Raw genomic sequence first — 25,562 nt, forward strand, 5'->3', positions numbered from 1 at the left:
GGGGAAAGCCACACAATTAGCATAAAACATGTACTGAAGGGAGGGTGAAGGAGAAGGGTGGTGAGGAGGAGAAGATAAAACAACATTTAGACTTCTTGTAACAGTGCCTTGTCTTCCATTAGGTTGACTATGGTTCAGTGACGTTACCTATCCTAAATCCTCATTGTAAGAAAGATCCAGTTAGGGCCAACAGAGAATAATAAAAGCTTACATCAATTTGTCACCAGTAGAGTGCCAACCTTTAGGAGGACAGACTGGCCAATCAAGTAATTAAACACTGGCCCTCTGGATATGTATTTTAGGACCTCAATTTCAAATAGCTGTCATCTCCCAACAGATTGAATAACATTGAGCTGTTATAAAGATAATTTTTGTGTTAAAAATTTCTTGTAATGCAGATGTCTATTAGCAACATAGAATAGTATACTGTACATCTGCAGCCAAAAAAACTGAACCACTTTGCACTGAAGTTTTCCAAAATATAAAGCTCTGTTTAGAAGCAAGCACCACTAGACAGACAGGTCACAACACTGCAGTACAAGATGCATCACCCACTCACTGTAGTAGGCCCTAAGTCCTACCCCTAAATTTTAATACTTTCGGTTCCATATACGTTGTAACCTTCTCTATAAGTTGCTAAATTCTGGGTATTCTGCGAGGAAGTTGGGTTAAAAGTCTGTGCACTCTTTGCCACCTTCATTCGCTTCGCCTCTGCCCTGGACTTGTAACAGAACTCTATCAAAGCCACCAGCATTGCCAAGCCCAAGCCTCCAACCAGAATGTAGAAGACTCCAGCAACGTTGCTGAGACTCAAGGCACTCGTCTTGTCCTGGGGAAACAGAAGCAACACAGTTAACTCCAGCATCCAGACCTCTGCAGCACAAGGTCCACATTAAAGCATTGGAAATAGAAATAAACAATGTTTAGCTGAAATTAAGTGACCATTGTTTACATGCCTCTCACAAAACTTTTCCTATCAGGATCTATAAAATGCGTATTAAGCACCTGCTTTTCTTGGTCAACATAGAAGTATCATAAATTTACTGCCAGTATATCAGGATGCCATTGTTTACTTATTGCCAAGGATTATTTCCACTAGCTGGAGAATTAAACAATGACACATCCAGTCCTCGTTAGGGCACATTTTAACACTGGCATCAAACTGCATTTACACAAAGCTCTTTAAAAGCTTTGGAATCCAGAAATCCATTTACATTAAACAAGATTCTGCTTGATCTTCACTATAAGACAATTTTCACTTGTGATAAGCATTGCTGTTATTTTAAAAGATCCAGCCTGACTTTCTGCTAAAAGGTAAAAATAACAAGTGAGGCTTAAGTTATTGGAACAAACACTTCTTGAAAGTGCACACTGTGCCATACACATCATCATATATTTGCCTCTTACTGTTTATTGTATTTTGTTTCTATTTTATTCTAGATACAGATCTGGTACATGCCCATGGACTACTAAGGCTCTGCAGTTATACAATTTTATAAAAAGTGATATATTAAACTTTACACAGTAATCATAATTTAGAAAACTGTTACAACATTCTTTAGCAAATTAATAAATATGCAACATCTGATAAACAAACACCTTTTTAGACTTACTGTTGTAAATAATTATTCTACATTTCTCTATACTTCACTGCTTAGTTCACATATGTTATGATTTGAAATCCATGTGCATTTTATAGCACAGTTCTCAAGGAACTCTCTCAGGATTGACTCCCATATACTACATTGTGTGCCTTAAGATATTTATAAAGCTATATTCTTATACAGACTATATAATCTTTACCTAAAGTAAGGAGAGTACTTAACTTCCAATTATAATTTGTATGAAAAATTAACTTATTCTCAATATTTGGGTTTAATTTAAAGAGGCACTATTAGCTGTGCAGTCAGGAGACAAGCACAGTAGCAATTCCCCTGGACGTAAAGAGGTGTTGATGGGGTTCTGCTTTGTCTGGCTCTTTTTAGCTGTATAGGAGGATTCTGAATGCCTTGTACATGACTTAGTTCTTCTGGTAACAATTGTCAGTATGGTGCTTGGGAACAGGGAGCAGCTGGGGCCGGGAAGAATCTGATCCAATGGATGCAGTGCATTGAGGCTTTCTCAGCCATGCTGTGGGTGCCTTGCCATCCTCTTTAAGGTTTTTACTCTTTCCTCCTAACCACTTGCAAGAAAAAGCAAAATGTGTAGGGCATGGACAGTGAGCAGTCACGGCCCTCAGGCTGTCCTCCCAGCTCTGATCATCACAAAGACATGTCCGGCTCCAGCACACAGAGCTGGTACTGACTGTGTGCACCAGAAAAAACACCTGATCCTGGGCTTATCCCCAGGGGGAAATGTCAGTCTCCACTCCCCAAAGCTGCAAGGATTACTGTGGGAATGGACTAGGGTAAATTTAAGAAGCAATAGAATGCAGTGAATTACTGAAAACTTTCACTCCAAAGCTCAAGTTAGGACTTTCTTGGTTCCTCAAGGAGCCAGAGACCTCCCTAATAGGATCCAGGCACAGAGATGAAAGCTTAGTGCTTCATCCTGTCTGAAAACAGGAAATCAGCCAGCTTTAAAAGAAGAAGACATGGATGAAGCCAGGCCATACAGGTCCTGGGCAGCAGAGGGGGACAAAGCATTCCCCTAGGCAGGATGGAAAAATACAACTCAATCTGCCTCCCTCAAAAAAAAAAACAAAAAACAACACCTTATAACTCTTCAATGGCTGCCACGAAAAGATAGGAGAGTATGAGGTGATTTAGGGTGATTTACATTGCTGAATACTTCAAAAAACAATAGTGCTTCTTTAAACTAAACCATGACCCCCATCAAGATGAGGCCAAGCCAATTCGCTCTGTGAGTGTCTACAGCTGCTTATTTTACTTCTAAGTAATTTTGTTCATTACTCCCTTTACTGCTTTGTGAACACGATAGTAGGTCCCGAACTGCAGCGACTGACCTTACTTCCAGAGTCCTTGGGTCCACATTCACCTTTATCGTACCACCATTTGTTTTTCAGCTTGTCTAAGACGCCTGCCTCACTGAGTTTCAAAACGGCAAGGTTTACAGGAGTTCTTCACGTGGAAAATAACATAAATAACATTATATATGTTATTTTATGTTATTCAAGTAAAACTACATAGAATCGCATTGCAAAGTGACAGAGCAGAGGCCACAGTGGGTGCTATGTCATGTACTGTTGGCCCAGGTTTAGAGACAGACATACGACCGGGACCTGCTCCATCGCTTTAGGTAACAGGCACATACTGCTGGGGAAGATTTGTAAATAAATGGTATGCAATTACTGTGAACCCAAAACTATTGGCTTAAACACATTAACAACATAGCCTCCAGAGACATCATACAATACAATTGCATATATGACTTAAGAAACACACTGTATTCCTTGCTCTTGATCCATTTGTGGTTTGCAAACTAGTGACATGACTTGGCCATAGCTATTTCATTTACTGCCCTCAAAATGAAGCTGGCAAGAGAAGGAGCAGCTCCTGCCGGCTGCCACCGCAGCCCTGGCATGGGCCTGCCCTCACTCTGAGTGCCTGTGCCTCTGTTGAGATCACCACTACCAGGATTGCATTTCCGTATCCTATATTCCAACTTTTTTTCAATTTCAAGACTTTTCTTTCAATCTCACTTATTCAAAAATAGTCCTCAAGGGGTCCCAGGTTGATTATTAATTACTGCTCGGGGTGTCTTTCTTTCTTGAGGCATTTGCTGTGGGTGACACAATTGAATTCAACATTAAGATGAAACCTAATCTTATGCTTCAAAGCCATGAACTGCTATGATGGTGCCCTGCTTCATGTAGTTGTAGCAGTTTATTTTCTCAAAACCTATCAAATGATTAAACCTTATTTTCCATACTTTCTGCTTTGAAACACTGACTGTTTAACTCTTAACTTGATAGGCATATAGTTATCTATTTATGTGCAGGTGTGCATGCAAATACAGTATATATAAGAGAAGGAGACAGATAAACAGAAGCAGCATGTGATAGATAGGCTGATGGTGATAACAGATGACACAGAGACTGATCTTGTGTGTGCCAGCAGATTCTTGTGGTACCATTAATCTCTCATAATGCACCATAATCCGTACCCTGCTAAAATGTCAACTCATTAATTCAAAACTTAAAATAAAAATAGACAACACAGTGCAAACATTAATTGTTACAGAACAACTGAGTTGACTAAAGTAGATATTTGAAAGAGAAAAGGGGCTCGTACTTACACTCTAAACTGGTTTCACTGGAAAGCCCCAACAGTTTTTATATACATATATTTGCATATGTATTAACATACATATATGAAACATCTACACATAAGAGCTCCTGAAACTTGATTGCAGCTATTAGCTTAAGGGATCCTGGCTTTCAACATTTTCTGGTTACTCTTTGTATATATTTGCATACAGCGTGAGATTCACCTCACTTCAGCATTCCAACCAGAAAGTCATGCCTGTCCAAGCTTCTCTCTAGTTAGAAGAAAAAAAATGGATTGAGCTACCAGTTTTAAGGAAGGTTGAAGCATACCATCCAGATTTACTATTGAGGAGGACTCAGTTTTGCATCAAAATGACAACTTTTGACAGCTACAGCTGGGTGAGAAAATTCCAAGGAACTCTCAAGTGATCTCTTTAAATAAAGGAAAAGCTTTAGCCACTTTCCAAATCTCATACACTTAGGTCATATGGAAAGGGTGCTGCTAGCACAGATTTCTCAATCTTTTTCAGTATTCAAACTTACATTTTGCCTTCAGGCTCCTTGGCATCAGGTTGTGCAGGCTGAAAGTGGGATGTGCAAGTCTCTGAGGGAAAGAAGCGGGCAGCAGCTTGAGATGCTGGCATGTTGCCTGGCCATATGATCCTCTGTTTGCTTTGAATACAAGTGTGAAATAATTACTATTATCTGGATAGCCTTCATCTGTGACTTGCCATGCACTGGCACTGAGAGGCTTTTCAGTGCTCCCAAATCCCAGCTGTGTAACGGGACTGGTTGTGGCAAGGCTTGGGGACATCTAGGTACTGTTCTTACACAGGTGATCAGAAGTTTGCGAAGCTATTGTGGACTAAACTGATTAAAGTGGTGTAATAATAAGGGCTCTGTATAAACTATTAGGACCAGCAGCAAGCTTGGACAAGTCAAAAAACAGATGTTTCCTAGCCATTTCTTTTTCCCAGCACAAAAAGTTCAGCCATATATAACCTGATACAGGCAGGAATTTTTTCTTTGCCACTGTAATTCTTTTAATGCCAGCCTTTCTGCACTGTCTCTGCAAAGAAGCTCTCAGGCTTTCCTTTGGGAAGAGCAATCAATTTCACGCTTAAAATCACCGTCTTATCAACAATAAATAACTGAATGCAATGGTGAGCACAGATGAGGCAATTCATTCTTACTCTTCCCTGAAATACAGCCAGTCATGTCTCAGATGCCTTTTTCTTCCTTTCCACTGTTTTTGCTGAAACTCATCTGAATCCCAGAGTAAATCAGAAACACATGGTGAGACAACTTCATATTCAAACCAATAAGCGAAGCCCAGATGAGTGGCTCCAGAGTTGAAAACGAAAATTTCAGCTTACGGTTTTCAGAACACCAGCATATATATCTGCTTGCAATCACAGGAAGAGATTGCCAGTGTGGTGACTTCTGTGCATTTTAGGCTGTTTTGCTTGGTTTTAAACTTTAGTAGGAGATTTTCAGCAGCTACCATGGGAGATGAATGCCCAAATCACCTTAGCTTTCAGGGCAAGTTGACTATCTAAGACATCTCTCCTTAGAAAACCTTTTCTTCAAATATGCATCATTTTGATTTGATTATGCCAGTTGTGCACTACAATGTGTTACTACAGTGCTCACTCAACTGGTTGCCCAATAGTCCCACTGAAATTAAAAGGAGCAGAAATTAAGAATATTTATGATCTACTGTACACGAGCAAGAACAATCTACTTGAATTATATACTTAGGATAAATTCAGCATTTAGAATTAAATTTCCCATCAAGTTCAGTCTTTTATGCTCACTATTACAGCAGAAAATGATAACACTTTTTTTTTTTTTTTTTTTTTTTTTTTTTTCCTCAGTTTGTTTAGCAATTTTTGAATTATGAATGCTGGGCTAAATTTTCAACTGAAGTAAACTGACAGAATTAATGAAAGCCAGTGTAGTTTTTACAATGCACAGCTCCTTATTATATATATGTAGAATCCATCTGTCCAAATCCACAGAAAGATAATATTAAAAAAAAAAAAAAAAGATAACTACAAATAACATTTATATATGGAGACAACTTTGTACCATTTAGTACAGTGCAAAAATGCTATCTGATGCAGCAGAGGAGACCGTGCTCTTCTATATGCCGAAGACAGTGGTGGCACAGCCTGACCTGAGAACAGGGACAGTGGTTTTCAACCTTCTCAACATGTCCTCAGTTGCCCCTCTTGCCATCACATTTGGATGTTCCTCCTATCCTTTCCTCCATCACTTCCATCACTTACTATTGGAAAGACTTTTAAGAGCCCAAGGCTGAATCTGGTGCCAGCAACTTCAGCAAAATCAAAGTGCCTTAAAATGACATTAATGAAGTTCTGAGCTCCTTGTGTACAGGACAATGAATGGGAAGTTATAGCATTTAAATTACAGTGCTGAGTGATTCTGAAACCAGTACAGAATTTTAGGAGACAGGAATTGTTTTAAAAAAGCAATCATGAGTATGTTTTAGGAGCTTTTCCATTACCCACTCAGGGCTGATCCATTAATTACGTGAAAGGTCAGCCTCACCTGCTGAATGAAAAACAAGAGCTGCTGCATTCTCCCGAGGTTGCCAGCAGAGACAGGAGAGTTTCACCAGCACAGCTTCTTTCAATCCAGAGCTTTAGAAAAGCTATGGAATATAATGGCGGAAACTGGATTTAGATAGCTCTCTGTGGACCAAATGGATTTGATGCTGGCATGCTGCTGAGATCAGAAGTAGTATTTTCAGAAGCACTCCAATGACTGACGGATCTCAGTCTTCCCCTCAAACATGACTTTCTTCTAGTACCACACTAAGCCATGGGTGAAGGCAATGCCAGCTACCCAGTTGGTAACACAGTCTTCTGAGGGAAACTGGAAAATGTGGTTCACACTATGAACTTCTTTCTGAATTTTGGAAGATTGTTACTTGAAGGGAAATGACAAGAGAGGATACAGATGAGCTTTTAAAAGCACAGAGTAGAAGTAGGAGAAATCTTAGTTTGCAGAGTAACACAAACCTTTAGAGCTCTCTTGAAACTTCCTGATCACTCAAGCTCCGTGTATTGCAATGGAGAAGGTTATTCTAGGTTTAGACACTCAGACAACCTCAGAAGTAATAGCATGGCTGACTAAGACTTAGGCGCTCTGCTGCTTTCAGCACAAGAAGAATGTTCTCACTGTTCATCATTATAATAGGAAGCTCTGTAATTTGGGCCAGAACTGCTAACAGAGCTCAGACTTTGATCTTCCTAAATTCACAAACAGAAAAGCAGCACTGCTTAGGTTCCGGACCTGCTGGCAGTTGTCAGATTTGCAACAGAGTTCAGTGTCCTGTTATTTTGCTAACATTCAATTGATAGTATATAAAATTTAAATATTTAGAGCTCCATTAATTCAACTGAAATGATCTTATTGATCTTAATTGATCAAATTCTACAAGACTGTCACTGCAGAAGGAAATGAATTTTGTAGATTATAAATAGCTAACTAACAGTTTTGGGAGTCAGCATAGACTTGGTTTAAAAACAAAAAGACAAGATGATTCTGCATTGCAAAATATTAAGATCAGAGTAATGCATATTCATCTCCATGTGTCCATTCCTCCTGAACAAGGTGGCTGTAGGCATATGGTAGACAGAAATCACTGGGCTTCCTCTCAACAAATACAGTCCTTATGCACAGGTTTGGCTACTCTTTCCTCTGTGCATAGGGAAAAAAAACAAATGCTCCTGGAAGGCTGTCTGTAGTCCTGTCCTGTAGTCCTAGGATCACAGGTTGAGCTCCATCATGTTCCTTATTCCCAGATAGCAATATCTTGCCCACTCTATTTTCTACTCCCTCATGAAGTCCCACCTGTAGCAACCATTTTCATTGACCTCTCTCCTTCACTCACAGATCCTCCTAGTTTCTCCATGAACTACACTGTTTTCTTTTTTCTTTTTCTTTTTTCTTTCTTCTGTTACTCGCCATCACACCAAATGTTCCCCTCTAGCATCTTGCAGACACGTCCCCTGGTCCAGCCCCGCTGCTCCCCTTGTGCCACTTTGTGATTCAAACCACCAGTGAGTTAAAATCTTTGGTTTGCTACCTAACTTTTATCTTACATTTCAACCACAGTAAATTAAATGCCTCCTCCACTCCCAGTAATGCAAAAGTTCAGGGTTGGATGGAGGTTACCACAGTAGCAACATGGGAGATTCATGGTTCACATGTCAGCCTTCTTAAAAGACACTGGTGTGTGCTCCACTTGCACATAAGTGCTATTGAGTCTAATATGCCTATGCACTTTGGAACAGAAAATAGAGACCATTTTTGAAACTGTGACTGCTGGCAAGCAGAGCAGTGGGAAAAAATAGGTAGAGCAGTAGGATCAGAGGTAAAGTGAAGAGGATTAGGAGAGCAGTTCTGGGTGAGTGCAGCACAGCCCAAGGGATGGTCCCTGAGGCCAGGACACAGCATGAAAGAGCAATGGAACTGAAGGAGGAGAGAAGATAGAAAGAAAAAATATGTGTAGGCAACTGTAAAGGAAGCTACATAAACTGTATATAACAAATCTGTCAAATTTAATAATGTGTGTTTGACTAGCTCTGTGCCTGCACTGTTACCCTGTGCAATGTTCTCTTATATATTGCTCACACACAAGCACATAAGCATTAATACATGCTGCCTAGCACTGAAGGGGCATTTTCAGTATCTTCATCCTTCTCTACCACCACATCTTCCAGTTTCACAGCCCAGAAGTAAGCTGTGATGAGGCTGTGAAGCAGTGGCACTAGCCGTGTGGAAGATTTAGAAAGGAAGGAACAATAAAATGTCATTACCTCAGCCTAAAATTCAGAAGTGGTGAAAAGCTGTGAATGCCACAGCAGAGAAGGTTGTAAATTCTGGGAAGTTCCTGCCTAATGAATTCTGTTTTGGGAACCACTATGCATTTCTGTTTGTTGATAAGATTTCATAACAATGTCTGTACAAAGATAGATATTTCAGCTCAAATTTGCTCACCCATTCTGTCTACTCATGAGAAAATCACAATTGGTACCAGTTTAGTTTCTGTGAGTGTTGGCCCTGCACTAAATTCCTGGTAGGAGGCAGTCACACTGATTTGCACCCTTTGTCTTTAATGTCACTGAAAATTATTTTGGGAGTATAATGTAAGTGCAAAATAAGCCTTAGCTGATGTTTGTTCCAGAGGGTTTCAAGCTGATTGTTCACAGGAGAAAGCTCTGAAAAGGCTCATCATGATCTCAAAAGGTGCAGATTTCTGAAACCTGGCAATAGATCTCACAGCAGGGAGTGTTTTAGGAGTTCCCTTTGGGATGCTTAAACAAATGCAAATATTTTTGCTTTGACAGTAATTGCATACACCTAGGTTTCAACTGCAGGTGCTGGCAGTGCCACAATAGTGTAGAAGCTATTTTGGCTCAGGTTAAACCCCAGCAGATGCACCAATTACTTCACATACTGTTTACCCGCTTTTGGTGACATTGAGGCTAACCTTGGAGTCACCTCCCCCGCTGCCACATTCTCCTTTGTCGTACCACCATTTGTTTTTCAATTTGTCCAAGAGGCCTTGTTCATTCAGTTTTAAAACTGCGAGGTTAACAGCATTTCTTGAAACGATAAAACATATTTTGTAAGAAACTGCACAGCTGTTAAGATGTTAGAAGGAATGAGGACTTAAGCTGTTCATAAGCTTGATCCACACACTAAATAAACCTCTCATTTCCATATTTCAAAGCCCTTTGCAGCATACATAATTGTAATTACCTTCAAATATGAAAAATGTATTTCCTGTCTAGAAAAGATTTTCAGAATGGCTTGAATTTTAACAAGAAAATTCTATCAACCAACCAAAATAGTTTTTGCTATAATGATGATAAAACTCTGTCTGGAATTACAAACAATTTACATGGATTTATTTGAATCTATATTAAGAAAATTTACTTAGCATAGTCCTGGGTTGATTTCTCAATCAGATGGGAAAAATTAATTCCCATGTCCTACACAGGCCAGACCCAGCTGGCTTAGGCTAGGCCCTGTCAGTTGCAACACCTCTTAAAGATTAGACAAAGAGTAATTAATATGATTGCACATGGCTCTCAGGAAGCTAGCTGTGGACTGGGGATGCAGAGGCAGCAGTAGGGAGGATGAGGTGCAACCAAACCCAGTTAGTAGCATTCGTGCTGGCTGCTGGCAATAGGAAATGATGGGAGAAGTGTCTGGGAGCAACGGTTTCACATTCTTGAGAAATCATACATATCCAGTGGGAGAGAAGTATCTGTTCTGATAGCTTAACTACTGGTTTTCAGGGACAAGAAGAAGTTGAGAAACATGGAGGTTTCCTATTTGAATATATTTAATACTCTCTGTCTGAAGTTTCAGTGCCTGCTCTAAGGACATCTATGTGTTCAGCATGCAGGTTAAAGAGCAGTTCTGTTGCCTTTGCGCAGTAGAAACTTAGCTGAAATGGAAGACCCTGGGTCTAGCTTTGTCCCAGGGACTTCCTGTTCCTTGGGAGAGCAGCTTGACTCCTTCAACACTGTTGTTAGGGAACAAGGTGGAGATGAAGGACATCTCCCATGGAGACACTTGGAGACAGGACAGCAAGGCAGAAACTCAAGCACTAGGAAGTCAGCACTGAGGTCAGCTAGGTACTAAGACACAAGCAGGTGTTTGGAACATCCTGGTGACTTCTCCCTGAAGGGTTTACATGCCCTGCTCTGTCACTGCATAGAACGTGATTCCTCTGTTGCTAGCAGCACAGTGGCACAGGCATGAAAAGGGGCTCATGACACAGTGCCTTCTATCTTGAATTTAGCGCTCTTCCTCCAGGTGAAAGAAGCACCACTTTGGGTCTGTCCAGGTTTTTAACCCTTTCCAACATGAAGGCTAAAGAAAAGCACCATTTCTATCTGACATGAAGTTAAGGCTGTCAGGACTGCATGGAAACTCAGGCAAAAGAGGGGCATGACTGGTCCTAGAACAGGGCTACTTCTGCCCATACTTTGAGGTTTTCCTTTTGGAGTCCAGAGATCACTGTACAAACTTTGTGAGGCACCTAGATTTCGTAGAGGAGTTACAGTCCCTAAATGGCATTTTAAAATCAGTTGACAACTGATCTTGAAAGGAACTTACACATTTCCTGAGGAAGCTTTGCACTTATTTAAGAGTATGACTTCCTATCCAATAATTCATAATAAATAACATCTCCATTTCTTTCTGAAATATCCGTAGTGCTCCCATGCCTATCAGACCTGCACTACTTCTCGTGCATGTCTGCCCAGGCTTGCCTATGGGTGTGCAGTGACGTGGAACAATGGCATCACATCCTTGAGACACAACACATCTCTAATAGGAGATAAGTACCTGTTCTGGTAGCTTAAATACTGCTCTTTGGGGACAAGAGAAATTGAGAAACATGGAGTTTGGGGACAAGAGAAATTGAGAAACATGGAGAAGCTATTTAATACTGCTAAGATCTGCCTGTCAAGAAATAGATGTATCTTAATGACATCTTCCTTTCATCGATTATGAGAGGACACAACACCTTCAGAGCTCTTGCAGAAAGGCTGGAGAAGAAAGATCCTCTGGTGACAGGAATCCAGTAGATTCTATGGCATCAGAAGCCAATGTGGATTGTAATTTACTCTTACTGGAGATGGCCGGTCTCTTGTCCATGAAGATCCCTTCTGGTGTTAGAGTGGAAATTTTTATCTCCCTTATTAGGAGAGTTATTCTTGGCGTACATGTATGGACCGTGGTATTTCACTGCTCATGGAGCGGAGCATTCCTTGCATCACTGACTCTGGTTTTGGGAGCAGTGTCAGCTTTAGGACATTCCTCGATTGCCTGGTAACAGCTTTTCATACAGCTCCCGCTGGAACCAAGACAAGTCTTCACTGTCTGATCAGGAAGTCTGGAAGCAGCTTTATGTAGAACTGACCTTACCTAATATCACTGTGGTTACATTTATAAGAGATTTTCATACAGATAAAGAAACTGTGTGTCCCTGAAAGTGCAAATGAAAACTCTAGGCTGCTGTGGGACTGGCATCAGATGGCTATTTGTGCATAAAGCTTTAAGGGGAGTTTAGCAACCAGGCTGACAAATGTGATTTTGTATTAGAGCTCTAATTATGGTTTAGCACTCCAGAGGGATAGGAGAAGTAACAAAATTTGAATGAAGTTGTTCATTTGTCTCTTTTGTTCTTGGAAGCCAGTTATATTTACTACAGATTTTTCCTGCTCAGCTTTTTGTTTCAGCGCCTATGCTTTTTTCCTCTTTGCCCCCTTCAGAAAGATAGCAGTGTAGCCCTGACACTTAATATCCACCTTTCTAATATACTTAATGTAAATTTCACTTTTGAAAGGACTTTAGGACTTAGCCATGAATGAAAATTATCCTAGAAACACTGTTTCTTTGAGGAGAATCAACATCACTTATTCAGAAAATGGCTTCAGTACAGAGCTTGAGCTGTCTACAGAGTCAGTAAAACTCCTGCTCCTTTCAAGGGAAAGCAGAGTAAGTTAATGCTGTTGTGTCTAATTGTCATACTGGGTAGCAATAACAGAAATAGCCACCTTGAAAGTGCTATGAAGTGATCACTCCCAAAAGGATGAAAGGCATCTCAAGGAACATCACTAATGCTCCATTCCATGAGTCACATAAGCACAGTCCTGTTTTAAAGCAGATTGGAAGTCTCAACAGTCTATCTGAAAAAGCGTCTTGATATTATTTGCTCTAAGCTAATTTTTTTCTTTATTATTCAGTACTATTTTTTTAAGAACAATGAAGCTCATTGAATTAGACAAGGTTGTTATGCTTTCATAAAACTTACGAAAGTTTTCATTCAATCTTTATATTATCTCGAGTTGCCTGAAACCTTACAAATTTTTTTCAGCACTGTAAATATCTTTAGACTTCAGAGTTGTTCAAGCTTTTCAAGTTAATGTCTACTTTGGCCTTTTACATGGCTATTTAAAGATGAATAAAAAACTTCCAGGCAAATTAGCACTGACTTCTACCCAATGCCCTGAATGTCAAAGTGAAGAAATTCAATGATGTGTGAATAAATGGCAGGAGTAACTACAATTCTCTTAAGGTAGCCAAATACTTTGTCATCTAATCAGGGACCTGCAGGAATGGACAAATGAGATTTGTATCTTATAATGATACAAGTTTCCATGTTTATTTTCAGTGTTGAAGGGGAAGAGCTTGCCAACTGTTCAAATTTGTCTTTCAAAACATTGAAGATTATCAAGGAAAATTTTTCCAGTGTTTTAGAGAAGTTGCAGCTGGTTGATAGTAATATTAGAATAATAAATAAAAAAATAAAACCCATTCATGAGAGGGTTATTTAGTTGGGTTATTAGCCATATCCATAGACAGTTTCACAGCACAATAGAGAAATGGAAATAAAAAGGATGACGACGTAAATGTGGATTTAGCTGCAATAATTGCTCTGAAATTATTGGTATTGTTTATAAATGTAACATATTATTGTCCTCATCATGTCTAGTAGGCCATGTAAAAACGGGTTAGTTTCACACCGCTTTCTCTGTTGCTTTGTTGTCCAGGTCCACTGCAATATGTGGAAACAATTTCCTTCTGGTCAGCAAAACACAGAGAACAATGCTGTATCCTGCATATAAATGCTCCACCTGAGACCCCCGTAAGTGCACTGATGACTACACTGAAAATTATGTACCTGCGACCTCAGAGCCAGGCTAGATCACTCATGATCTTCCTGGACAGTGCTTCATTCTGCCACAGAGGAAGGCATTTTAAGACTTGACTACCAGTGGCAGAAATGTTCTTTTGTCATTAAAAAATAGAGCTGAATCCTCAATTCCACACTTAGGCAAAATTGCCATTGAAGAACAATTTGTTTATCAATACAGGAATTGAAAGCTCTGCAAGACTAAGAGTTTAACAGTAGAAAGCAGGCAAGTGCTTTAACAAGTGACTCTTAAGTCTTGCTGTTATTGCACAATCCTGCATTTTCTATCAGTTGGAAGAAAATGAAGTCCTTGTACGCAAATGTCACACTGATTGAGCCCAAACTGCGTCCCTCTGTATTACAGTGATTCGTCCACTTTTACACGAGTGCATGGACAATGACTTCAATGCATGGATTGCAGCTTTTGTAAGCTGCCTACAGATTTACACTACGAAAGACTTGATGAGAATTAAATCATTCTCATTCCATTAAAATTACTTTTCAATTCCTCATAAATAAATAGTTAGAAGCTGTTTAAAATGATAATCAATGTCACTTGTTTTGAAGAGCCTACTTGTGCCACCTGCAGATATGCTTTTCATAGCAGAAGACAAAACTGCAGAGGAAGGTGACAAAGCACCTACACAACCCTTTCCAAAATAACATCTACAAAACTGGACAGAGATAACTTGTCTGTACCCAAAAGAATGACAGCACAGTGCTTGCCCAAAGCCCTGGGAAGCTGGCAGAGGTTTGCTTAGATTTCCAATGAGTATGGGTCACAACAACAGCTAGCAAACAACCCATCTGTTGGACTTCAGTCTGTACAAAGCAGTCAGGCAGGCATTATGCACAAACACTACAGCACACAATACCGTGGTACCCAGTAATTACATGCTCAACTAAAGAAGGGGTTGATACAGACATACAAAGGTCCCTACACCATGAGTGAATGAAGCAAAGCCCTGAGCTGGGGACTGCAATAAGCATCAGAGAAGCACAAGATGGCTTATATGGAAAGATCATTCTGTTCCAACTCCCTGGTGTGGGCAGGACTGCCACACAGTAGATTAGGTTGTTCTGCCCCATGCAGCATGGTCTTGAACATCTCCAGGGATAGGGCATCTACAGCTTCTCTGGGCAGCCTGTGCCAGTGCCTCACTTCCCTCTGAGTAACAAATTTCTTCCCAATGTCTAACCTAAATCTCTTCTCTTTTAGTTAAAAATCACTCCTCATCTTATCATCTTATCAGCATCATCCTATCACTACAGTTCCTGAATCAGGAGTGGGCACTGCTGAAAATCTGAGATAGTCATAAGGGAACAACTCAGGAGAAGGCACCAAATGCTGTCTAGTGCACTGCTTGAAGTATCTATTTATGCACCACAACTGGGCATCTGAAAGAACCAGAAATGAACATGTGAAATGCATCGCTTATGGTCAAGCCAAGTCTGTTTTCAACAGTCTGATGCTCAGAACACCAACATGTTGTGCTCTGAGACCTTATTCTGAGGTAGAAAAGGATCTCTCCAGCCTGATTAGACTTGAAGAAGTATCTTGAAGGTCTCAGTCACAGCTGCTCCCCAAATTCCCAGAAGCACAGTGGTTATGGGATGGCTGGAAATCACATCCCTTAGCACTACTCAACACCACCTGCAGAAGCCATTTGAAGAGTCAGCCGTGGCCTAAGCACATTTAGCAAACAGACTTTCTCCAAAAAGCCAGGTCACAGAATAACCATTTTTGAATAATAAATGGCCTAAAGTCACATACAGATCCCCAGGTACTCATTACAACAAAGGCAAGATCTCTGCTGGGAGCATTTAATAGCAATTTTTTAAGCAACCAGTAGAGTTTTGCCTGGGAAACTTAAATGTCTTAGCTATTTAAACAGGTTTGACATTTTCCTGAATCCCTTTCCTGAACCTAGACTCATAAATCCTGTGTAACTGCCACATTAGGTGCCAAAACACTTCTCAGGCAGACTCCTGGAGAAATTCTGCCTTTACCTTCACAAATGATGGCACTGCTGTTTGCTTAGTGTTATTCTGGGGAGGCTGTTCACTTGAAATAATAAACAACCAGAAAGAGTTAAAACAACATGACACTGAGGAGGCTCTACACACACAGAGCCATCTTTGTTTAACCTTCAGCTGCATTGCACACCATATCATCCCAGCACTGCTGGTGCCACTGCTGCAGCGTACTGAGTCAGAAGCACAGACGCTGACCATATAAAAGGCTTTTCTCAAATCCTCACTGGGATTGGAAAACCTTAGAAATCACTTAGCTGCTTAGAAGCAACACAATGCAGAGGGATGCCACCTCTCTTTAACCTTAGATTCTTTAAACGTACAGCAAACTTCAAACAAATAACAGCAGAATTTTAAACTATTACAGAACAGCAGGTGGGCTACATACAAGGTATGGATGACCTGGCAAAATACAAGGTTTTGCTTATCATTCCACTGAAATCCTTGACTAGTTTGTCATTTCTACGTAAGCAGTGGCTGGCGAGAAGTGTGGACCGAGAAACTACTGCACAATGGGAAGCAAAGCCATGGATGCAGTGGTACACCTGGAAGAGAAATTCACCAAAATAAAGGTTTCCCTTTATCAAAGGGATATCACATCTGCTGAAGCCTCTCCAGAAACTCAAAGACCACCTCTGTTCTGCATTTCAAGCTGTTCTCCCTGCTGACACAGCCAGGCTGCTCAGCCCTCCTGACTTGGAGGGACCCACGCTCAGGACATGGTGGAGCAACCCCTGTGAAGCCCTGTGACAGTATTTCTGTACTGTGTGTCACAGTTACTCCCTTCTGAAGACCAGTGACCTTTTTTTGGCAATGTGAGGCAGAGTTATTCCCTCACAATCAGATCTGTAGCCCAGGTGTTTGGGAAGAGGAGGCCCCAGCTGCATCACTCGACACTGCCTGGCTGTGGCTGAGGGCCTGGCGAAATACAGGGTGCATTCACACAGCCTGGTTGTGTCAGCTGTTCAGATCATTTCAAATGGGAAAAAAATAAAATGCAACCTTATCAAAAAAAAAAAAAAAAAAAAAAAAAAAAAAAGGAAAACCCACCCTGTCTTCTGAAATATTTATTTTATCCGTGTTTTGAAAAGTGCTGATGGCAGATTGTAACACTACATAAATGCAGCACAGTTGAAGGGTATTTGACAATTCATCAAGAGAAATTAAGTGTAAAGCTGCATGGAAATGGTTGAATGTGCTTAATAAATTAGGAATGAAACAAGCACTCTGTTAATGAGGAAGATGTAGCCAAAGCTTACATCATTCCATCCTCAGAAGGCCTGAAGGATCAATCAATAATGCAAATATTAAAAAAGGAAGCTAACTGCAAGAGCATTTTTGCAAGAAAAACAGCTGAAATTTTAAAGACAAAGGGCCAACTTTGAAATCATGTTTTTTTAAATGCATTTAAAAATTTATGGGAATGATTTTCGTACTAGAATTGATGAAAGTTTGCATGCTGAGAAACTATTTAAATGAATAAAATGAAGCACAGCACCAAACAGTTCCATGTGTATATATTAGTGTAAACAACACAGAGTTCTTGGCACTTGCTCTGATAGTTCGCCCATCCTTTCTATTAAGTGTAGAATGACTTGTATTCAAGTGGAAGGCTTTCACAATTATATTAGCTCTCCTGCATTAAGTCTCTCAGGCTTTCCTGCCAAGATCCTCCACTGCTGTATACATACTTCTCAGAGCAGAGACATGACCTGCCACCTCAGGTGAGTGCCTGACTGAGCACACATCAGGACAGTGGGTGTCTCTTCAGTCCCACAGTCCCCAGGGATCCGTCTGGCCTGCAGAAAGCTACCTCTTGCAGAAAACTTATGGGAAAGCTGCGTCTCTTTGGCATCAGGCTGCATTAGAAATTATCATATATATGTTATTTAAAAATCACCTGTTAAATTACAGCAAAATCACCTCTACCAGATTACTTCAAACTTTTCTACAATACTACGAATAAAGTATCTTTATAAGAATGCGTACGATTGCTTTTCCTTTTTAGAGATGAGAAGTCTAAAGCAGAGTTCAAACGCTTTCCAATTGTAGCTGATTAAAATAATTGCTCTTTATTTAGACATCCAAATAAGCTGGTTAATTTCCAGGGGCACTGAGTACTTGCAGCCTCCATGCATATCCTAACTATGCAGCTCAGTTACTTCAACTGAGCTTTGTAGACAAATATGAACCAAACTTAGACACCTTGAGGATCAGCAGGAGATCCAATTAGTGGGAGACCCACTGCAGCTAAAAATTACCATAGCTACTTTGAATTCAAAGAAGTTCCGACAATTTACTCCAGCTAAAGGTCCGATGACTGTAGCTTAAAGTATTTATATAAATCAAAAGCTGTTTTGCAGTGAGATTCTGCAATTAGAGTATGCAAATGTTTCTTGGCACAAACAATTAAATATATATTTTGCTTGAGTGAAAACAACTGCACTTGACCTGGGAAAGGAACTCAGCTTGTTTCTCTGGTTTATGCAGCAAATATAAACAAGTAAAATTGTCCCTAAGGTAACTCCTCATATTGGTTCAGCAGATGCAGAAACAGTAGCTTATCTCAACTCTGAGCTATTTTAATTTTGGCTAACAACAATGTAATCCTGTTCACGTGCAGAAATGTCACTTTTCAAAGTGTGTTTTTTTCTTGCTGGTTTCAGCATAATCAGGATTATATGACTAGGCTGCTGCAGCCAACACCTGCAACTCAAAATATGTTTTAAAGGTTTACGTGGGATTTTTCAAGTGTCTTAGCATTGGTATAAGATTCTAAATGCTAGGAATTGCTCAGAGGATGACCTTTAGCCCATTGCTGGAACCTTCTCACTTCTGAAATGTTGAGAATCTCGAGCCCTTTACTTTGTTTATGCATCCTACAGAGCTGAAAGCAATCAAAATATTTCAAAGTTGGAAATGTTTAAAATGAGCATTTTTAAATACATGCTCCCAAATTTGCCTAACTCCTTCAGACAGAGTAAAACTCACCTCTGGAATGGTCAGCACAAAGCCTTGTGCCTCTTCACACCATAAGTGAAGCAGATCTCTGCTCACAGTCTTGTCACAGTGGGGTTTTTGGATGCTGCTTCATCTGCCTGTCCAGTAACTCTTACATTTAGAGGCACCCAGCTGAGAGGAAGTAGCAGCATTGGTGAGAATGGGTAGAGAGTCTGTGGCAGGGGCAAAGGATGAAAGTAAGTGCCAGGGAGTAAGGGTTTGTAGTGAGGGCACAGCAATGGCCCTCTACCACATCTCATGCCCTACCTGGACCACATCAGTGCAGGCCTAAGTGACACTACGTTATGTTATATTTATGCTACTCATTCTGCAACAAAAAGCCAAATGCTGCAGTTTACTGTCTGCACAAATTATCTGTTTTTTTTGTTTGTTTGTTTGTTTGTTTGAGTGGATGGCTGGTTTTCCGCAGGACTGAAATCATTATTCAACATTACTGATGTTGGCCAGCAAATTTAAATGTGTTTTACATAATATCTGAGGTATTTTTAAGAAATTCTATGTTTATGCTTTTGAGTGTCCTGGAATGAATATTTTCATTGAGGATGAGACCAGGAAAAATGTGTCTCATTTGGAGGCAATTCAGTACTTACTGAAGAGAAATAAGGTATAGTTTCTTACATTCCAGAAATTTGTTTCTTCTCTACATGCATCTCAATAAATTTGATATCACTAGCAGATTAACATTTGCTATTAAATCACACACTCTGGCCACCCAGCAAGGAGGAAGAGTTGGGTACATCGAAAACTTCCTGCACAAAGTGCATGGCAGCTGTTTTGGCAGCTTTTAATTTTTCACTCCATTAACGTGTCCCAGCAGTGGCAGAAATATTGTGCCCTGAACTGAGAATTTCACAGCTTTCATCTGTGGGAACACCTAGCTCTGGGCTGAATCATCTGTCCTCAGAAGAAATGGCACTGTGACCTCCAGAAAGCCAGGGCTCATTGCTGACTCACAAAGAACCATAGAAAGCAAAATACTCTGAGAGACTCAATAGAAATATTAGTTTTTCTGATTCCTATCCACCACCATTTCTCAACGTGCTATATGATATGATATGATCAATGTGCTATAAGATCCTATGCTTTAAGGTTAGCAAGGCAGGTAATATAATAATCCCAAGATCTTTCTTTATGCACCATTGAGCTTCTCTAGCATTTTTAGAAACTGATCAAAATTTGGTAATATTTGAAAAGACTGCACTGTCAGACTTCTGCAACTTTTCACTTAGGCTAGGCTGACTCTTGTAAACACAGAATGGCAATATGACTACAAGCGACTACACCTAATTTTACGTGACCATTTTAATCTTTTCCTGTTGTCCTGTTCCTTATGATGCATTTCCTTCCTTGCAAGCAGCAAGACCTCAGAACAGCAACTGGTTAAGATGTTAGAGATGTTAAAGATTAAGAAATTGTTATGTCTTGATATGCAGCACAGTTTATGCAATAAAATAATGTGAAAATCAAACTTTTACTTGAAAATATCAAGGACTTTTCAAATGCAACCCTCACAACAAATTAGCAGATTGAAAAAAACCTAACAAATGAATATAATAGTGCTTATATCAGGGTACATAAGATGATGAAATAAATAATTTTTCACTTCTGGCATGCTGTCTTCTGTTCCGTGTCTGTGTTGTTTACACTACAACGCTTAGAATTTCAACTGTATTAATAAGATAAATTACATGCAAGCATGATTGTTTTGGTTTTATAAAGGCTCAAATAATGCTGTTTCCTTTTCCAGAAATACCTTTGCAATGCTAATCTTTACTTTTTATGAACTTAGTCCGGTAAAATATGGTTGTCTTCAGTAACTTAGATAGACAACAATAATTACTATTACTACTGCCAGCTTATTTATTTATTGTTTCCTCTATACTGAATTTAAAATAATTTAAATATCTTGTACTAGGGACTGGTGCATCACTAGTCTTGATTGGCGCTACCTAAATCACATTAAATTATTAGTTTTCAAAATTAATTATTATTTGCTTAATGTAGGTTTTCTTTGAAATAGAATATCTATGAAAAAATTAGAGCATTTCACCTGTATGTCAGCATACTTTGCTTTTTCCATATCAGGAATGGAGAAATTGCTACACATAAAGATATCATAAAGACAGCATTCATGCACATCTTTTTCACAGACTACATCACTGTCAGCTTAGGGACTGTTTCCAATGAGCATCAGTCTTCTGTCTGTTTGGACTTTCAGCTGTCCAGTTCTAACCAAGTCCCAGTCTCACCTCAGTGAGAAAGAAGCATGAAATGACTGTAAAGCCAAATACTGTCAGTATACTGCATGGTACTGAAAATGCTGTAATACAAGCACTACTTTTGTTCAGTAATTGTTCCTTGTTAGGGCAGTAACCAGACATGGGAAAGATATAAGGGAAAATGAAGTTTACTTCTGGAGGAGTTCATTCACCAACATCAGTGTCCACAAAGGTATTAAAATGACACGGACGCCACGTCAGAAGCCATTGATAACACTAAGAAATTAGCTGATTTTTACTGTGTCCAAAAGAAGACACTACCTAGTGAGATCTGCATGGCTAAGATACTGTTATGAGATCTAAACTTAGACTGAGAAGAGCTCTGAGAGATTTCTGTACTGCTACATGCTTCTTTGTGACTTCATACTGATGTTCTTCAAAAAAAAAAAAAAAAGGATTAGAAGAAAGGCAACAAATGCAAAGATCACCGCTAAGAGATGATTTCTTAAGCTTTGGCCTAATTATAATGCAAGCACTTTGAAGTACATTATTTTAAGTAGAAACAGGGACTGAGAGAAACACCAGGGGTCCATTTCCCTGGTGGGAACCCTAGCTGAACTGCAGTGCAAACAATAAATAATACTGCATTACTTGAGCCTTAGTGAAATGCTGGCTTGTGTTTTGCCTAATGGCCGATCAATACCATACAAATGAAGCAATTACAGTTGTGTCATATAAAGCCTTATTTGGTCAGCAGCCAAAATAGGGATTAGCTGGAAGAGTTCCTAGGACTTTCTGTCTGAATATTATTGCGAAAGTTAATGGAGAAGATCTGATAGGTTGAGACAAACATAAACAGTGCCAGCAATCAGACGAGATGGCCAATCCAATAATCAGTATGCTGATAATTAAAATGCCCTGAAGCCAGTTGAATATCAGTCCAAGATCAGGTGAAATTGTCACACAAGGACAAACGAATCCCTTTGGCAACCAGCTACATAAATGTGATCATTGGTACAGATATGCACACAGCAGAAAATGCAAAGGCACCTGCATTTGTAACCAGGCAGTCTACACACAGTCACAGGTACACAGTCACAGTAACACTTCCAGTGTTTCTATCACAGGCAGCCAGACCATAGAGAGAGGAAAAAAAAAAAAAAAAAAGAAAAAAACAAAACAACAACAAAAAAAACAGGTATGGAAAGGATCTCCACAGTAGACAGAGATATCTAACTAATGCAGTTATTGCCCTGAACACATGCCCACATGCCACTCCTTTTCAAAAAAACTGGAGAGAATGAGATCCACTTGTGATGGAGATTTCTGCTGTCCCTTTCTAGAGGGAAGACAGAACAATGTGTGTTCAAAGACCGCTGTTTATAAGCCATTAGTTAATTAGCCATTCCCACTGTTTTGTCTAAAACTGTCTCTTTGATCAAAGACTGAGAAATTTACTGTGGGGTTTCATTCTGAAGCACACACCTCCATGGATTTAAGTTAATAATGCCAATATCTGATGTAAGAACAAACTTTACATATTCACAGCACAGTAAACACTATGCAATTCATCTTCACAATCCCTCTAAGGCTGATGGGCAATTGTCATTACCCTCAATTTGCAAAGGTGAAATTGAAGTCATAAGATGATCTGACCTCTTCCAAGTCTCCTGGGAGATGGGAGCAAGATCACAATTAAGCTCATCATTCTGACATGACTTTCAGCCTCATGCTCAGTCAAGCACATTTCATTGCTTCTCAGAAATCTTTGGGCCTTCTCAGGCAAGAATTTATAGAATTTAGCCTTCTGTCCTCACAATGAAGTTACTTACTTCCTAGAGCCAGACTACCCTTAAACAACTGTGCCTGATTCCCTCAACTCAGTCTTTAACCATGAAACATTTCTGATTTTTCTGCACACCCTGATGAAAGTGGAGCACAGCCAACCTGAGGGCTCTGACTCGCACAATAAAAAAATCACTTTTTGACCCTGGTGTTAGGGCTTCCACAAAGCTTATCAGCCTCTCAGAAATTCTACAAGGCTGCTTAGGAAGTTAGGTGTTCCATGTGTCCTGAGAAAGAAGAGGTACAAAGCAATGCTGCTTGTTTCATTCAGCTCACTTACCCTTACTCTTCTGCTTTTCTAACACATGACTGGGATTTAGACAAGAACAACCTAACTGACTTGTGATTCACAGAAATTGTCACTGAAGCCTGGTGGCTAGGAGCAGCTTCGGTACCAGCAGAGATGACCAGCTACTAAGAGCAACAAACATTCTGCTCCATAAGCTCCTGACACTTTCCAGACAATCCTGGAATTCCAGGAGGCTGAATGTGACAGCTGGAGATGTTCAATCAATTGCCACAAAAGGATCACAGGACAGCACAGACTGGAAGGGACCTTAGAATGTCTCCTGCTGGCCTCCTGCTCACAGCAGGTCATTTCTGAGAGTAGACAGGATGCTCATGGCTTTGCCCAGCCTGAAAATCTTCCAAAATGGACAGTGCTCAGCCTCTCTGGGTAACCTTTGCCATTGTTTGACTATCCTTATCAGGGAAAAATTTCTCCTTACATCCAGGCTGAATCTCTCCTGTTTCATTTTACGTCCATTGCCTTTCACCTTCCTGACCTTCCTGCTGCAGAGTCCAAATCCATCTTCTTGGTGACCTCCTCAGAGACACTGGAGACTTTGGTCAGCTCCTCCCCAAAGCCTTCTCTCCCAGGCTGGGCAAGCCAGCTTCCTGAGCCTCTCCTCACATCAAGTGCTCCAGCTCCTGACCATCTTGACAACTTTCTGCAGAAATTGCTTCAATTTATTGATGCTTTTCTTGAATTAAGGACTAAGAAAGGATGCAGTACTCAAGATATGGTCTGAATGTTTGCAATTATTTCATTTGATGCCAAAATATCTTCTCTTGTGGCCTACAAATTGGATGAACTAAAAGCACTCTAATTGGAAAGAACCTTGGATAATTGCCCACTATCTAAAAGAGATGCCAAAAGTAGCAGTCTGTTTACTTATCTGTGATAGGAAAAATTCTGAAGTCTTCAAGAAACCCTGATGATTTTCTGTTCTCTTTCAACAGTTTCACAGCCTGAATTCATATTATTTAAACTTTACACAACTAGATCCAATTGTCATGTGTGATTTAAGGGAAAAAAAAAAACCAAAACCAATAAACTCCTTATCAGCAGGTAAGGTTAGAATATAACTAAGAGATGGTTACATATTGATTGAAACCTGAGGAGCTGGATCTTAGCACAGAGCATCTGAGTGTGGGCTGGTCCCAGATGTTACACACAGAAGGTCATAATTTTCTTAGTTAAAACCAGCAAAGAGAGAAGCACCAACCTATATCCTAGCTCTTGCCTTTTTTTTTTTTTTTTTTGTATATGTGTGTGTGTGTGCATGTGTTGCAGCCAGTAAAAAGCTTTTGTGAAAAGCTTCAAATTCAAAATTTTTGTTTAAAATGTAAAAACATGAAAAAAATTGCAATTGCCAAGGAAATGTTTGCTTGTAGGCTCCTAACATGAGGGTGATTTAACTTACACACAAGAAGTTCAAATATTCTCTAGGAAATAATTTACAGATTTCCAACCATATCCAGTGAGTTCTTCTATAGACTAGTTTTAAGATCCAAAATTGATCTGAATAACACAGTTGAAACAACCTAAAATGCTGTATAAAGAATTTCCACACAAATGTATGCAAAAATAGTTGCCTGCATCCATACCAAGGAAGCCAAACATCTAATTCTAAATATAAAAATCTCTCTTAAGGTGCACATGGTTGAGAATTTTGGCTTTAGTAGATCAAACCATATAAGCAAAAGATTAAAATATATTGAAATATATAATTATGAAGATCACAGAATCACAGAATTGTAGGGGTTGGAAGGGACCTCTAGAGATCATAGAGACAACCCCCTACCAAAGCAGGTTCCCTAAACCAGGTTACACAGGTAGGCGTCCAGGTGAGACTTGAAGACTCCAGAGAAGGAGACTCCACAACCCCCCTGGGCAGCCTGTTCCAGTGCTCCGTCACCTCACTGTAAAGATGTGAAGCCCTATCGTTAAGGTAACAGATAGGCTGCCAGATATTGGGGCCACTCTCACCTGCAGACTTTGGTCATCCCTGCTGATCATATTGGAAGGTGCAAGGGAGTTGGATCTTCCTGAATAGATGCTATTCCTGGCTCCACGAAAAAAAAAGGAAGAAAGGAAGGAAGGAAGGAAGGAAGGAAGGAAGGAAGGAAGGAAGGAAGGAAGGAAGGAAGGAAGGAAGGAAGGGAGGAAGGGAGGAAGGGAGGA

The 25,562-nt window shown here is 39.9% G+C and overlaps 1 protein-coding gene across 2 annotated transcripts in view; it reads right to left on the reverse strand.

Annotated features, from left to right (window-relative positions):
- GRIA4 (glutamate ionotropic receptor AMPA type subunit 4) overlaps positions 1 to 25,562 on the reverse strand; it is a 220,250-nt gene that overhangs the window by 5,795 nt on the left and 188,893 nt on the right. Inside the window, exons 14-15 of one of the 2 annotated variants that reach the window (XM_042838826.1) lie at positions 2,966 to 3,080; positions 695 to 829 (exon numbers count right to left, since the gene is read on the reverse strand). In XM_042838826.1, the coding sequence (XP_042694760.1) occupies positions 695 to 829; positions 2,966 to 3,080 (250 nt within the window). Of the gene's footprint in view, positions 1 to 694; positions 830 to 2,965; positions 3,081 to 9,752; positions 9,868 to 25,562 lie in introns of both variants that reach the window. The other variant, XM_042838825.1, reaches the window with a different exon arrangement.

Source organism: Centrocercus urophasianus, unplaced genomic scaffold (genome assembly GCF_019232065.1).
Source record: "Centrocercus urophasianus isolate 14NV4802_14NV808 unplaced genomic scaffold, USGS_Curo_1.0 seq_9, whole genome shotgun sequence".
Classification (NCBI taxonomy): Eukaryota; Metazoa; Chordata; class Aves; order Galliformes; family Phasianidae; genus Centrocercus; species Centrocercus urophasianus.